Raw genomic sequence first — 14,158 nt, 5'->3', positions numbered from 1 at the left:
ATTAAATTACATGCGTGATAATAAATTAATTATGTTGAATAAATTAAATGTAAATGTAAACCGCCCAAAATGAAATGGTACATATAGTATATTTAAAAAAAATATGTTTTTATTTTTATTATACAATAATGGGGGAAAAAAGCAAATCATCGAGCTTAATGTGAAAATACTATGAACCAATATCTTTAATATAATGTTAATATTAATAATAGTATACATATAAATTGAGCAGATGTATATAAAACAACAGTTACAGTAGCAATACAGGAATAACGGAATGATAATACATATACAATCAGTATATGGTTACACTGTTACACAGGTTAGGGTCGCTTTATGTTATGGAATAACAATAATAACAATAACAACAATAATAATAATAATAATGAAATGGGCTGCCTGAGTGACATTATGTGTGACAACGATAGTGGAAAGTAACTAAATACATCCACTCAAGTACTGTCCAATTATGATACGGTACTTTACTTGTGAGTGTTTCCACTTTATGCAACTTTATTTCAACACTTAATAATAATAACGCTTCATTAATAACTATCCTACAACACAGACATCTGTGCATGAGTACTTTTACTCCTTCAAGTACATTTTGAATGCAGGACCTTGCAGTGGAGTGTGTTTAAAGAGCTTTTGCCACAGAAATGACCTCAACTATTACTGAAGAAGAAGAAAACCGCCCTTCTACCGTCCAACTGGGGAAGACAAAACAAGCACTCCTGAACATTAACATATTATTATCTTGTTTAAATAGCACTTGCATTACCCAATGAGAGCGGGCCTTTGGAGCAGTGGAGTAAATAAGGGGTGGGTCATACGGGATTTTTTTTTCCCCTTTGCTTTGCGTGTATGTGTGTGTGTGTGTGTGTGTGTGTGTGTGTTTTTGCAGCTGAAAATGGCGGCTCGAAGCAATAGCATCGGATCCTCCTAACTTATCGCACAATAATAAACACAACAAAATACACAGCTGTTATCACATAACATGGGGAGAAACTTTACTGAGAGGCCTCAGACGCTCTAGTTGGGAAACATTACTTTGACCACTACGGCTAAAAGGAGTTAAAAACGAAGAGGTAATGATGAAGAAGCTCACAGTTTTCACGTACAGAGGCTAACGTCAGCTAGCTAGCGTCAAGCGACGACTTGTGAAAGGGATTGTCAACTGAGCTGGTGTACGGTAGCGCTTAACGCCGGATACATAGCTCCAGCAGACGGACTGGTTGTGTCGGACGGTAGTTGCTCCGGTCGCCGCTTGTCTTCACACGGGGATGTTTGTTTGACGTGAAGGTTTTGTGTTGCTAACCTTTTAGCTTGCTGGGCTAAAGTAACACTGGTGGCTAGCGGTAGTCGGGGCTATGTAGCTAGCTTCTAGAGAGAGAGGGGGAGAGAGAGAGGGGGAGAGAGAGGGGGGTTTATGTTTCTGTTTCTGTCTGACACAACGTTAAAAACACACTGAGACATTTCAGCTCCGACTGGATGTTTAATGAGTGTAACTTAACGCTACTCCCGGAACTTTGTTTCTCTTCTAGAGATTATGGAGGATCCTCATACACGCTACAGCAAGCGCCTGGTGAGTAACTTAACCGAAGCTGTTAGCTTCCCGGAACTCTTGTTTCATGTTTACAACGTTACATGTTTTCATCGCTATCCCCCCCACCCACCTTTCTTTTTTTTTAAGTAATCCAGTGACTGTAAATCATTGTAATTGATTGTGGTGGCTCACTCCTCTGTTGGCACTTTGTGTCACGGCAGTGGTCCTCTGTTGTTGTTGTTGTTGTTGTTGTTGTTGTGGTGTGTGAACCTAATAAAAGGTAATGAACCTGTCTAAAGACTGTGGGTTCAAGAGAAAGTCAAGTTCACTGTCGCACAGCCAGACAGCATTTGTGTTGTGACCTCGCTTCACCTCCTTACAATCTTATCCCCTGTGCTGTGGAGTGATTAACTCAATGCTTTCATACTTCCCTGTGTGTACTCTTGGGAGATAAATGTTATTGGTACTAGTGATATTAATAATGTTAATATGAAGTTAATATATGTATATATGTTATAAGGCTTTGTTGATGGGATTTGAAAAGCATGTTGAGGCCTATTTGTTGAACACACCAATACATTATTGCTTAATTGTGATATATTTATTGCCATTATCTTTTATTATTTCCTTTTATAAAAACAACAGCTTAGGTTGCTTTCACAGCATTAAACTGTTTTTTATTTCCCTAAATAAGTGTGTATATGAATATGAAGAGTATAAGAGTTTAGATAATACCACATTTGTTTGGAAAGGGGATGGGGGTGGGGGAGATCTGAGAGGAGGGAGGGGGGGTGTTGTGCTTGATCCATCTGTCTAGCCAAGCAGCTCTGCATAGGATGAATGGCAGGAGGGGAGTGAAAGGGGGTTGGGGGGGCAGTGTGTGGAAGATTAACCCCTGCTATTGTAATGCTGTATTGTTTGGTTCCCACATGAACTGATTTGGTAGCTGCCTGACTGACTGATCAGCTTGGATTGATTTATTGTGGTTTTTATCCTTGTCTTAGGCAAAAACATTAAGTTTGTCATTACTGGCACTTTAAACATTTTGACATAAAGGACAGCTCCCGTGGGTGTCACCTCACGTCTTAATAATTAGACTCCAGTAAGAACATTTTAAAAATACTTTATAACCAGTGTCAAATTTTTACATCTATATGAGATTTAAATGAGGTTGTGTATCAGAACCAGTCACCCAGTCGCTGAGGATAGTTTGGTAAAAATGTATTTATGTGATGCTAGTTGTCCTCTAGTTTGTGAGTTAGAGCACACTTATTTGAAGCTGTCATGTTTTTCTTACAAACCATATCTTAAGTCTTTTTTTATTAAGAATCTTCCTCTGTATGTGGTCTTGATATAAGCGTTGCTGTCTGTCTTGATAGGCTGCTATAACCCAGCTTTGTCATGGCACTTAAATATCTTCAGTGCTGTAAGACGTCCCATATTTCTCACTGCCAGCTATTTCAGCCCTCTCCTCCTGTCCTCTTTCTGTTGCTCACTACAAATCAAATGGTTTACGTCTGACGTAGAGAAACCTTCTTTTGTCCACAGCGTACGGGTACGCGCCGTCGCTACCAGGACGATGGAATCTCAGATGATGAAATTGAAGGGAAGCGAATGTTCGACCTGGATGAAAAGTTGAAGTGCGTCAGGTTTAACTCCGACTTGATCAAACACATGGAGGGTAAAGGTGAGAGGTTTCAATGTGTACATTTTAAAGAGATTTATGGAATATAATTTGAGTGAAACCATACGTGGAAATATCTAAAGCTATGTGAAGTTAATTAAGACTAGTTGGTTGTTCTTTGTGCTTTGCTGCTTGATGCTGCACATTTTTAACACATTGTTGATCAGATAAAAGACTTTCTGCCAGTTCATACTGGTTAACATAAGTTTTCATTTTGTGGGTTTGTCTGTGTGTCTCCTTTCTAGATTTCACATTTGAATACATCCAGAGAGAAGGTCTCCGGGACCCCATTATCTTTGAGATAGGTGATGGCCTTGGCATACAGTAAGTCACATTCTTTTACTGCTTAATAGCAGGTTTCTCTTTTTCTAAACACACACAATCATTTAAAAAAAAATTGTTAAGCTTAGTGACCCTGACTGTGTCAAAATGTGGATATGTAAGGTTATGCCTCTCTTGCAGAATGCCAGACCCTGATTTCAGTGTGAGTGATGTCAAGTTGTTTGTTGGTAAGTTCCTGTTTTATACCCTTTCACAGATATTGGCATTGCTTTTTGTACACACAATGTAACATACCAAATGCCTGTTGCTCTTAGAGCCAGGGAGGATGATAAGACCTTATTGCAGATATGTGTGTGGTGGTAAATAGGACAAACGATAAGCAACAAGAAATTGCGTGAGGGATATGTTAAACTGATGAAAACAATTTAGTTGAGATATTGTTATAGGATTCATTAAACTTCCAGTTATCAGTCCAGTATTTGTCAGATTATTGCTGGGCGTTTTAATCAGAAATAACAGTTATTACACACAATGAGTATTTAGTATATTTGGATTTAACTACAGTGGTCTCACTTGTTGGATCTCTTTTTATTTCTCTTGCAGGTAGTCGACGCATTGTAGACGTGATGGACGTGAACACGCAGAAGGGAATCGAGATGTCAATGGCTCAGTGGCGACGCTACTATGAGACGCCACCATCAGAAAGAGAAAAACTCTACAATGTAATCAGCCTGGAGTTCAGCCACACCAGGCTGGAGAATCTGGTCAAAAGACCTGCTTCGGTGAGAATGCGCACAATTTTGCATCTCAGGGTTTTTTACGACAACCCACATGTGCACATAGATAATGCTATTTCACCACTCTTATTCACACATACCTGTAATTAACCAAAAAAAGATAGAGCTTTGGCTTGGTTGCAGAGTAACAACATTTAGTCTACATACAGAAAATTATGTCAGTTATCAGAAAAAGTCTTGGGTTTAGTGCAGACACTCGTATGTTTTATACAATTTTCCTTTCCTAATTATGAAGGTTGACCTTATTGACTGGGTGGACAACATGTGGCCCCGCCATCTCAAGGAAAGACAGAGAGACTCCACTAATGCCATCATAGACATGCATTATCCCAAAGTACAGAAGTGAGTAAACTGGAAATGGATAACATTTTCTGTGCTGTAGTTAAGATAGTAATCACATATCCTTAATACGAACACACACAGATATCTAAAATCCACGTTCTGTTTTCTGTCCTTCCTCCACTTCACTCAGGTACTGTCTCATGAGTGTGCAGGGCTGCTTCACAGATTTCCACATAGACTTTGGAGGCACTTCAGTCTGGTACCACATCCTGCGAGGAGGAAAGGTCAGTCTCACACCACACAAGAACCATAGATTTTTACCATTAAACCATTGTTTCTTCAGTCATTTGGTCAGAATACACGTAGATGTGATTGTGGGTTGACACTCCCATCTTGCGGGCATCCTGGTAGCTCGTCTGGTAGAGCTGGCACCCCATGTACCAAGGCTGAGTCCTTGCTGCAGTGGCTTGAGTTTAAATCCTCCAACTATCAAATGAAGCACAAACGCCCCCAAAATATTTATATATTGAAAACAGTATTTTGTTTTTAAACTTTCTGTTAATGTCTTGCAAATGCACATTAGTGCCATGGATATTTCTTTATGTATTTGTTGACCTCATACGTGACCTTTTACCTGTGACCCATGCAGGTGTTCTGGCTGATTCCACCCACACCGCAGAACCTGGAGATGTATGAGAACTGGGTTTTATCAGGAAAACAGGGAGACATCTTCTTGGGGGACAAGTGTCATGACTGTCAGAGGATACAGCTCAAGCAGGGCAACACCTTCATCATCCCATCAGGTTTGTTAGTGTAATATTGCAGTGACAGATACAGACATACAATAAACACAGGTACATACACCGTCAGTACCACGACATGTCTCCAGCATCCTGTGTCTTATATGTTGTAGGGTGGATCCATGCCGTGTACACCCCGGAGGACACGTTGGTGTTTGGGGGGAATTTCCTCCACAGCTTTAACATCCCCATGCAGCTCAACATCTACAGCATTGAGGATCGCACACGGGTAAGCAGCACCTCACTATAGATTTTTACTGCAGTTTATATATAACTGTCCTCTTGACACACATTGATGATAGCTTCAGTTTTTTGATTATGCAAGGCATGATTCAGAGTCTTATTCTGTGGAATTACTCAGTAGAAGAGCTGAATCATTTCTCAACAATGTGACTTTAATTTAAGAATTTTTAACACCCATAAAGGTTAGGATGCACTGATTTTATTTGTCTCGCATATAAGATCTGTATACCTCACTGAGTAGAACTTTCACCAGGGATTGTTGCAGTACTGAAAACTGATCCACTGCCCACTTAGACTGAATTAATTTAAGTGATAGGCATGACACAGAATTTTAGAATAACATTCACAAAGAAACTGTATTTAATTTTGGTCAACTCATGATTGATACTTATCTGGAGTTTTGTATCGGTGCATACACGCATACAGCTGCACAATTACATCTGAGTAGTCAGATTAAGTTAAAGTAATCATATTGCCTCTAACACTTCTTTGGTGAAACTCTGCAGTCAGACTTATACAACAATACACAAAATTTAGCCATCTCCAGCAAACATAACAGTCCTTTGGGAGAAAATTCAAAGATATATTTTGCTATGACAAGTTTGATTGTGCTCAGCCACAACACACTTTTTGGACACTGTCAATGCTCAGCTATAGATGATCAGCTGCAGTCACACCACCTCCGTGCAAACCACAGCAAACATGTGACAAATGCATTCAGGTTATTTTAATGTTGTTGTCTCACAGTGGAGTTTGATTAAACAGGGCCTTGAAGATTCCCAAACTATTATTTTTCCTAATCTGTTTCTGTCTTTCTCCTCTAGGTGCCACCAAAGTTCCGCTACCCGTTCTACTACGAGATGTGCTGGTATGTCCTGGAGCGATACCTCTACTGTCTGACCAACATCTCCCACCTCACTCCTGAGTTCCAAAAATACTCACTAGGCATAGGTGAGAACGGATGAACACATAAAACATTGCTATACTTTTCATAAATTAATACATCTCCCACATGAACTTCAGCGATCATGTCCTCTCTCCTTTCAGGACTGACCCAGGCTGACCTTGAGACCAGTAACCCTACTGGGAATGGCACGTCCAATGGAGTTGAGAGTGATACTGAACACGAGAAGGTCAACTTTAAGGAAGAAGAAGTCAAAGAAGAAGAGGCAGCTCAAGTTATCACACCTCGGCATGTGCTGACTACCTTTGAGCTGGAGGGACTGCGTAACCTCTTAGGGAAGCTGGAGGAATTGCCATCCCACAAAAAGTGTGTCCCTGCAGGCATCAGGAATGCCACAGCCCTGCTCGACGACATGAGGGTGAGTGACGCCTAAGTTCTTTTGTGTAGTTCATGTCACAATTAACTGACATTGGCTACACTACATTCCTTCAGTATATATTTAATATTTACTACTCCTTGTTTCTTCTCCTTCTTATCCAGGCTGTTCTGGAGGCACATGCCAATGATAACCCCAAGCTGGCGTACACTGGAGAGCCTATTGTCAAGTGGCCCGAAAGGGTCAGTGCTGGGAGTACAGCAACTTACTTTGGTGTAGAGATGCTGATATCTGAGCCGATATGATTACTGCTCCAACTAGTTTTAACCTTCTTTTCTTATTGTGTTTTCATATTAAAATACACTGTAAATGTCAGTAAGTAAAATAAAATATATGTATTTTTTTTTGCTTAGCTGCTATTTGTTTACTTTGAAAATATTATTTTTCACATATATTATTAGTATAAATTGTTATAGATGATTAAAACTTTTATTCTGGCTGTACAAACAAGGCCCCATCCCATTATGTATTTAAAGGACACAATTCTAACCTACTTTTTCTTTGCCTTTCCTGCTGATGTCACTTATACAGCCAGCATGGTACCAGCCCCCAACTCCCCCTCCCCCCGTCATTTACCGTCCTCGCTTGGGCCCCACCCTCCACAAGTCTCATGGACAGAGGTCCACCAAACGCTCCTCCATCTCGGCCCTGAGGCGCAGACGGGTGAGGTGCAAGCGCTGTGCTGCCTGCTGCAGGAAGGAGTGCGGCACCTGTCACTACTGCCATGACATGAGGAAGTTTGGTGGACCTGGACGCATGAAGAAGAGCTGTATCATGAGACAGTGTCTAGCGGTGAGTCGTCACACCCATCATGGTTTTTTTATGTGTGGAACCAAATAATACTGCCCATCTGTATATATGTGTATATATATGGTGTATACTAGGAGCAATTATAAATAATATTATATTACTGATGTCAAATGCAATGTTATTGTAACAACAACTCTCAGAACTCTTTAACACTTACTTTTTCCTCTAGCCTGCCTTGCCGAACACGGCTCGATGTGCTATATGTGGGGAAGGGGAATCAGATGAATCAAATCCGAGCACTCACTCACTCATGGAGTGCTCTGTCTGCTCACAGATTGCCCATCGTCAATGCATTAAGGTAATTTGCTTGAGACATAGTGAAGGCTATAAATTAATGCATTACCCAAATATTGCATGGTTTGTTTTGCTGTGTACAAAGATGCACTTTGTTGGGTCAGAGATGGGTTTTGCTCTTTCAGACTTTTAACTGATCTTTGTTTCAGGAACCCGGTGAGGGGAAGATCAATAAGGATTTGCCCAGCTGCTGGGAATGTCCCAAATGCTACCAAGGCAAAAGCTCAGCATCAGAGGTACCTCAAACATATTTCACTTAAATTTGCTCTGTTTCTGGCTCTCTGTGTTTTCAGTTCATTCAGTCTTTAAACAATTTTTCCCAATTTTTTCCAGCAAAGTTTCCTTTTTCAGTAACTTCCACCAGTTGATGGTTGATCTTGATACTCAAATTAATGATGACACTCTTTCTGTCCCACACCAGTCTTCCAGTGATGAAGAAAGTGAAGAGTCAGAGGGCTCAACCTCCTTGCCACCGTCCAAACTTGCGTACCGGGAAGGCATCGGTGTAGGTGAAGGGATGAGAAGGGGGAGACGTAGCAGACCCCCATCCCGACCCACAGCACCACCACCTTCTCAGAAATTGCTATTGCAGCATCAGCAAAACCGCAAGAGAGCAAGTGCACTGGAGCACAGACTTAAAAAGAGGGTAAATAGGATATAACTGGATTTTAGAATTAATTATGATTTTAATGATCAAAAGTTAGTGACAAAGTAGTTTCTTCTCTTTTGCCACTGATTTTGATCTATTTTAGTCATTGAAGATCTTAAGAAATTTAAGCATTACCTTGATGAAACCTGCAGTCACCCTGAAACTAGTGTCACAGATGCCACAGATATGTTTGTTGGCACCTCATCAGACTTAAAATAGTAGATAAAAAATATGTGAGTGTGTCTTTTTGTTTTCTCTATTTGACATTTATCTCGTTCCCAAATCCCTTTTCTGGTTGTTGCAGATAAAACTGGAGCGCAGCAAAATCCTAACGGTAACCATTTCACTTATTGCATTTCAATAATACTACAATGGATGTGTATTATTATTCCAGGAGGTAGTTTCATTCAAATAACTTAGTTTAACTTAGAAGATGCATTTCAGCGACGATTATATATTTTTCTAAAATCCAGTTATTAAACATTAGTGTAGTTGAGGCAGTCAGTTGGGAAATGATGATTTTTGAAAAACCTTGTTAAGTGAATTTGAAGCTATTGTTAATTACAAACAATACTGCTGAGAGCATGTTGTAACACTGGATTGTTATGTTTTGCTCTCATTTGCCATCCTTTTTGCCCTTTACCTCCCAACAGAAACAATCTCTGGATCGTTCTCCCAGGCTGCTGAGCTCCAGGGTGCTGTCCCGGCTGCGCTCTCCCACCAGCAGAATATCTCAGGGCAGAGGCCGAAGCTCCACCTGGGCGAGTGGCTCCTCTTACCACAGCGCTCCAGGAGAGACGGGGTCCTTCCAGCAACAGCAGTCTTCCCTCAGTCTGGTACTTGAGTCCAAGGGAGAGCCCCGCAGAGGGAGGGGGAGAGGGGTGAGGCTGCGGGGAGGAGGAGCAGGAAGAGGAATCAGAAGTGGTAGAAGCCATGGAGAGTTGGAGGAGGAGGACGAGGAGGAGGATGAGGACACTGAGGACAGCAGCAGCAGCAGCAGCACGAACAGCAGCAGCAGCGACGAGGAAGAGGAGAGAGGGCAGAACAGTGGGAGGGGATTGGATAAAGAGAACCAGCCGCAGTCGAGACGAGGAGGACGCGCAGCCAAAGAAAGAGAAGAGGAAGGTAGTGAGGTGGCCAACCAAAACGGTGCAGAGGAGGATGACGTGGAGGAAATGGAGCAGGACAGTCAAATGGGGGTTAAAGATGGCTCATATCTTAAAGTGACACTCCAAAAACCAACCAGAGCCAAGCGGGACCCATCAGCAATTGTCCCCAAATTAGAGGCTGTTGCCCCTCAAACCGCCACTTCAGCAATACACAACCAGACCAGAGCCCTCGTCAGACCCCCCATTAGAAATCGCGGACCCTGTCCTGATCAACACTCCAATAGACACACACCACCACACACTCGCAGTGGACACACAGACACTCGTACCTCCCACCCAGAGAGGCCAGAGGCCTCTAAAAGAACAAAGCCGAGCAGGTCGGCTAAACTGAGCAATGGCGCCTCTTGTTCTTCAACCTCTGAGCTTGCTCATCTCCGCATCCCTCTGTCCGCCCTGCAGGAAGGAGGGAGCGAGGCAGACAGGGAGAATGGAGGAAGCGGGCCGGGCTGTGAGAGGGAGGTGTGGGTGTCCGTCTTTCGCTACTTAAGTCGAGCAGATCTCTGCGTCTGCATGGCTGTCTGCAAGAACTGGTACAAATGGTAAGACCTCTTAGCTGATCGATTGTTATTAGGGAACAAAGATCCTATCAAACCTTTTCATCTTTCCTCACTCTCACTCAGATCAGCTGTAGCTAATACTAATAAATGCATAACGTCTAACTAGAAAAGTTTGACTGTTCTCTGGTAATGGGCTTTCTGCAGCTGTTGTCTGTATTCTGCCAAAAAAAATGTGAGTGGAAAGACACATCTGTCTAACACCACAGTACATGAGTGGACTGTGTGTTTGTGTGGTTAAACACACAAACAGAATGGCGAGTCTTCTCAGGAATAATGATCTAGCTGGTCACCTTAATTTAAGAATCTCCCAAATTAGATTTAGGTTTTTATCATATCAACATTTTAATTTTATCAGTTTAACAGTTTTTATGGGGCCTTGTTTGAAGAGATGTTGAATGTTTCAGATACATATAATCAGCATATTCATGTATTATGCTGCTTGTCTCATTTTCAGGTTGTCGATACAAACTAGTTTTTGAGCCTTCTCCATTAACAAAAGGTTATGACATCTTTTAGTTGTAGTTATTTTCATCTTTAGTTTGTTGCAAATGTTGAAATGTAAAACTAATGAGATTCAAGAAGGGATTCAGAATCATTTGGATTTCATAATACATGTGATAAAAGGCTATCAGACCCCAGTTTTGTATCTTTTTATTGCCAACTGAGCAGCATTTATCCACATAAAGTAGTGTCAGTGTGTCATAACACTCACAAATGGATAACTAGATGAATGGATGTGAGTTTTCACGAGTGTGTGCTTGTTTGTAGGTGTTTAGACAAGCGGCTTTGGTCACGGATCGACCTTAGCATCAAACGCACTGTTACTCCTCAGGCCCTAACAGGCATCATAAAGAGACAACCGGTCACACTTGACCTCTCTTGGACCAACATCTCTAAAAAGCAGCTGAACTGGCTTGTTGGCCGCCTGCCTGGTACGTAAACACACACACACACACACACACACACACACACACACACACACACACACACACACACTCTTTCTTTACGATATGGTCAATGTTATATATGGAAATAAATACAGCAATATAAAACAAAAGAATCGTATAATTAAATACAGTTAAATCAAAGTAGAGAATTATTTACAGATTTAAGTTTTATATGAGTTATGAGTTAGATATGAGATATGAGTCCCAGGGTTTTCAAATGAATTCTGAATTAGTCATGTTTGTGTTTTCTACATTAAACACAAATCTTGTCTTGATTTTGTAGGGCTGAAGGATCTGATGCTGGCAGGTTGTTCCTGGTCATCTATTTCAGCTCTCTGCTCTTCTAGTTGCCCCCTCCTCCGTTCTCTGGACTTGCGGTATGCAGATGGGGTCAAAGACTCTCAAATCAGGGATCTAGTCACCCCTCCAGGTGAGGAATGAGTAGCCTGAGAGGCTACAGATTGATTGCTAGAAATGGTTCATCAGTTGTTAATGTATCCAGTAATGAACTCTTATGTCTAGTTATTTTTCCCTACTGTATATCCCTTGCCCTTCTTCATCAAACTCTTTTCTGCCCTTTTCCTCTTCCTCCCAAACAACACCCCTCTGTTCCAGGCTGTGACAATCGCAGTCAGTTGCGGACCATGCAGTGTTTGCGACTAGCAGGCCTGGACATCAGTGACTCCACTCTGCGCCTAGTGATCCGCCACATGCCCCATTTAACAAAACTGGACCTCTCCCACTGCAACAGTCTCACCGACCACTCCATCAACCTGCTGACTGCAGTGGGCTCGTCCACCCGAAACACACTTACAGAACTCAACCTGACAGGTGAGAGATTGATGGGAATACCTTTTGGTTGAGGCACAAAGACCATGCACACACACGTTGCATTAACTTCATTTCACCAGTATTGACGTGTCTGTGTACCTGTTTGTTTCCCAGGCTGCAGTAAACTGACAGACACATGTCTAAAGTATCTCCGGCGCCTCTCTTGCATCTCACTGCTCGACCTGCGAAGCTGCAAAGGTGTCACCCGCAAGGGCTGCGAGGACTTCATTTCTGAGCTGTCAGTCAACACACTCTACTGCCTATCAGATGAAAAACTGATCCAGAGGATATCCTAAGCACCTGCCTCCTGACTGCACAGGGGATTTGAGGTGCGAAGGCAAGAGAACAGATCCTGATGTGAATCTGTGTGACACAAAGGACACAGACAGGCAGGGAAGTTCACGTGCACCTGTATCACGTAAAAAGGAGGGGTGGGGTCTAAACTGGGAGTGCTTTACTCACTTAAATGGTGTTGGTGAAAGGGGTTGTCACAGCTGGAACAATTTTTGTTTTCAACGTTATATACATTTTATTTCCAGTGTACCTAAAGAGAGACTCAGGAGCTTTTTTTCTGTTGTTCTTTTGGGAATTAATGTTGTGTGGAAAAAGCAAAATTACTTTTTTTTGAATTGCCAGGAGTGGGAGGATATGGGCAATTTATTAGCTGTATTAAACTACTCAAGTGCTCAGCTCTTCCTTGGACAGATGCCAGGCTTGACTCCCATCCTGCCTTGAGAGAGAGAGAGTGAGTGAGAGAGAGAGAGAGTGAGAGAGAGATAGGCAAAGACTTATGAGTTTCATCCTTGGGGTATAACTGCATTGTTCTGTTTGGCTGATCCCCATTAAGTCTTATTTATCATCTGACTAATTTTAACTCATTTGATTTCAGCTCAGTTTGGCTGCTGCAAATAGATCGCTGTTTTTTGTCAGATTCAAGAGAGCAAACGTTGTTTGATGACTTATGCTTTATGAACATCTATGCTTTGAGATTTTTAATTTTTTTTAAGACTACTAAAGGTGACGTATCTTTCACATTATGACTTATAAAGTGGGTGACTGGAATGGCCTGTGTTTACCTGACGTATGTTCAGCTCAATAAGGCACTTGGGTGCAACAGTAATCCAGTGGTGTACTTGATAGGCATACATGGACAGTGAGTGGGTGTGGGTGTATAAAAGGGTAAAAAAAAAAAGACAGTGTGAGAAGGCAATCGACATGGCAACAAGACCTCACCCCAACAGTGGGCAGGTTGCATTAAGTGTACGGGGTCAGCCAAGGCTTAGGTGTCAGATAAATGGTGCATCTAAAAACAACTGTTAGACTTCAGGTGCTATTATTTCCAAACTCCTTTTATTTTGTTTTTGTACAGAGACATTTAGAGCAAAAGTGTTAATATTCTAGATAAAACTGCTCCCTGCCCCCTCTTTGATAAACTTTTTTTTGTTGTCACGGAGTATCTACTTCACAGATTTTCATGTCCGTCTCCAATTCAGTGTAGAGAAATATGATTTTGTTTGGGAGGGGTTGCTCCTTTCTTTGTTCCCCTTAAAAGTGTAGTGGTTCTGTATCACAGGTCTCCTCCCAGACCGCTCTCCTGGCCATAACCCTTCAAATGAATCTAAGTATATACACAAAAGTGTATATATATATATATATACTTTTGTGTAAATGTGTTTTCCTCTTTTCGAGTATCAAAATGGGAATCCTGTAGCATTGTAATTATTTTCAGAAGCCTTTTTCACTTTATGTTATTTGTGTTATTTTTCAAGAAAAATAAAAAATTATAAACAATAGGTAACCCTCACATTATTTCTTGAGGTGAAGTAAATGTTACACTAGATTGCTGTTAGTGCCATTGTTTATTTATTATTATCATTATCATTATTATTATTATTATTATTATTATTATTATAAGCTGTATTTAAAC

The 14,158-nt window shown here is 41.4% G+C and overlaps 1 protein-coding gene across 1 annotated transcript; it reads left to right on the top strand.

Moving 5' to 3' along the window:
• Positions 1-884: 884 nt before the first annotated feature.
• On the top strand, positions 885-14,024 carry kdm2ab (lysine (K)-specific demethylase 2Ab). Its single transcript, XM_051419136.1, has 23 exons — positions 885-1,088; positions 1,545-1,585; positions 3,095-3,233; positions 3,476-3,554; positions 3,693-3,739; positions 4,116-4,294; positions 4,545-4,651; positions 4,782-4,875; positions 5,241-5,394; positions 5,505-5,620; positions 6,459-6,585; positions 6,682-6,956; positions 7,079-7,156; positions 7,506-7,766; positions 7,954-8,082; positions 8,228-8,314; positions 8,500-8,724; positions 9,032-9,061; positions 9,381-10,435; positions 11,222-11,385; positions 11,684-11,830; positions 12,016-12,231; positions 12,346-14,024. The coding sequence occupies exons 2-23, from the start codon at positions 1,550-1,552 to the stop codon at positions 12,525-12,527; spliced, it is 3,927 nt and encodes a 1,308-aa protein (XP_051275096.1). The 5' UTR covers positions 885-1,088; positions 1,545-1,549; the 3' UTR covers positions 12,528-14,024.
• The last annotated feature ends 134 nt before the right edge of the window (positions 14,025-14,158 follow it).

This window comes from Dicentrarchus labrax, unplaced genomic scaffold, assembly GCF_905237075.1.
Source record: "Dicentrarchus labrax unplaced genomic scaffold, dlabrax2021, whole genome shotgun sequence".
NCBI classification, from domain to species: Eukaryota; Metazoa; Chordata; class Actinopteri; family Moronidae; genus Dicentrarchus; species Dicentrarchus labrax.
This window is presented reverse-complemented; position numbering and strand designations above follow the sequence as displayed.

Coding starts and splice junctions, on each gene's coding strand:
- kdm2ab (XM_051419136.1), top strand. CDS start 1,550: ATGGAGGATCCTCATACACGCTACAGCAAGCGCCTG. Junction 6,586..6,681: donor AAAATACTCACTAGGCATAG/GTGAGAACGGAT, acceptor CTCTCCTTTCAG/GACTGACCCAGGCTGACCTT. Junction 8,315..8,499: donor GCAAAAGCTCAGCATCAGAG/GTACCTCAAACA, acceptor GTCCCACACCAG/TCTTCCAGTGATGAAGAAAG.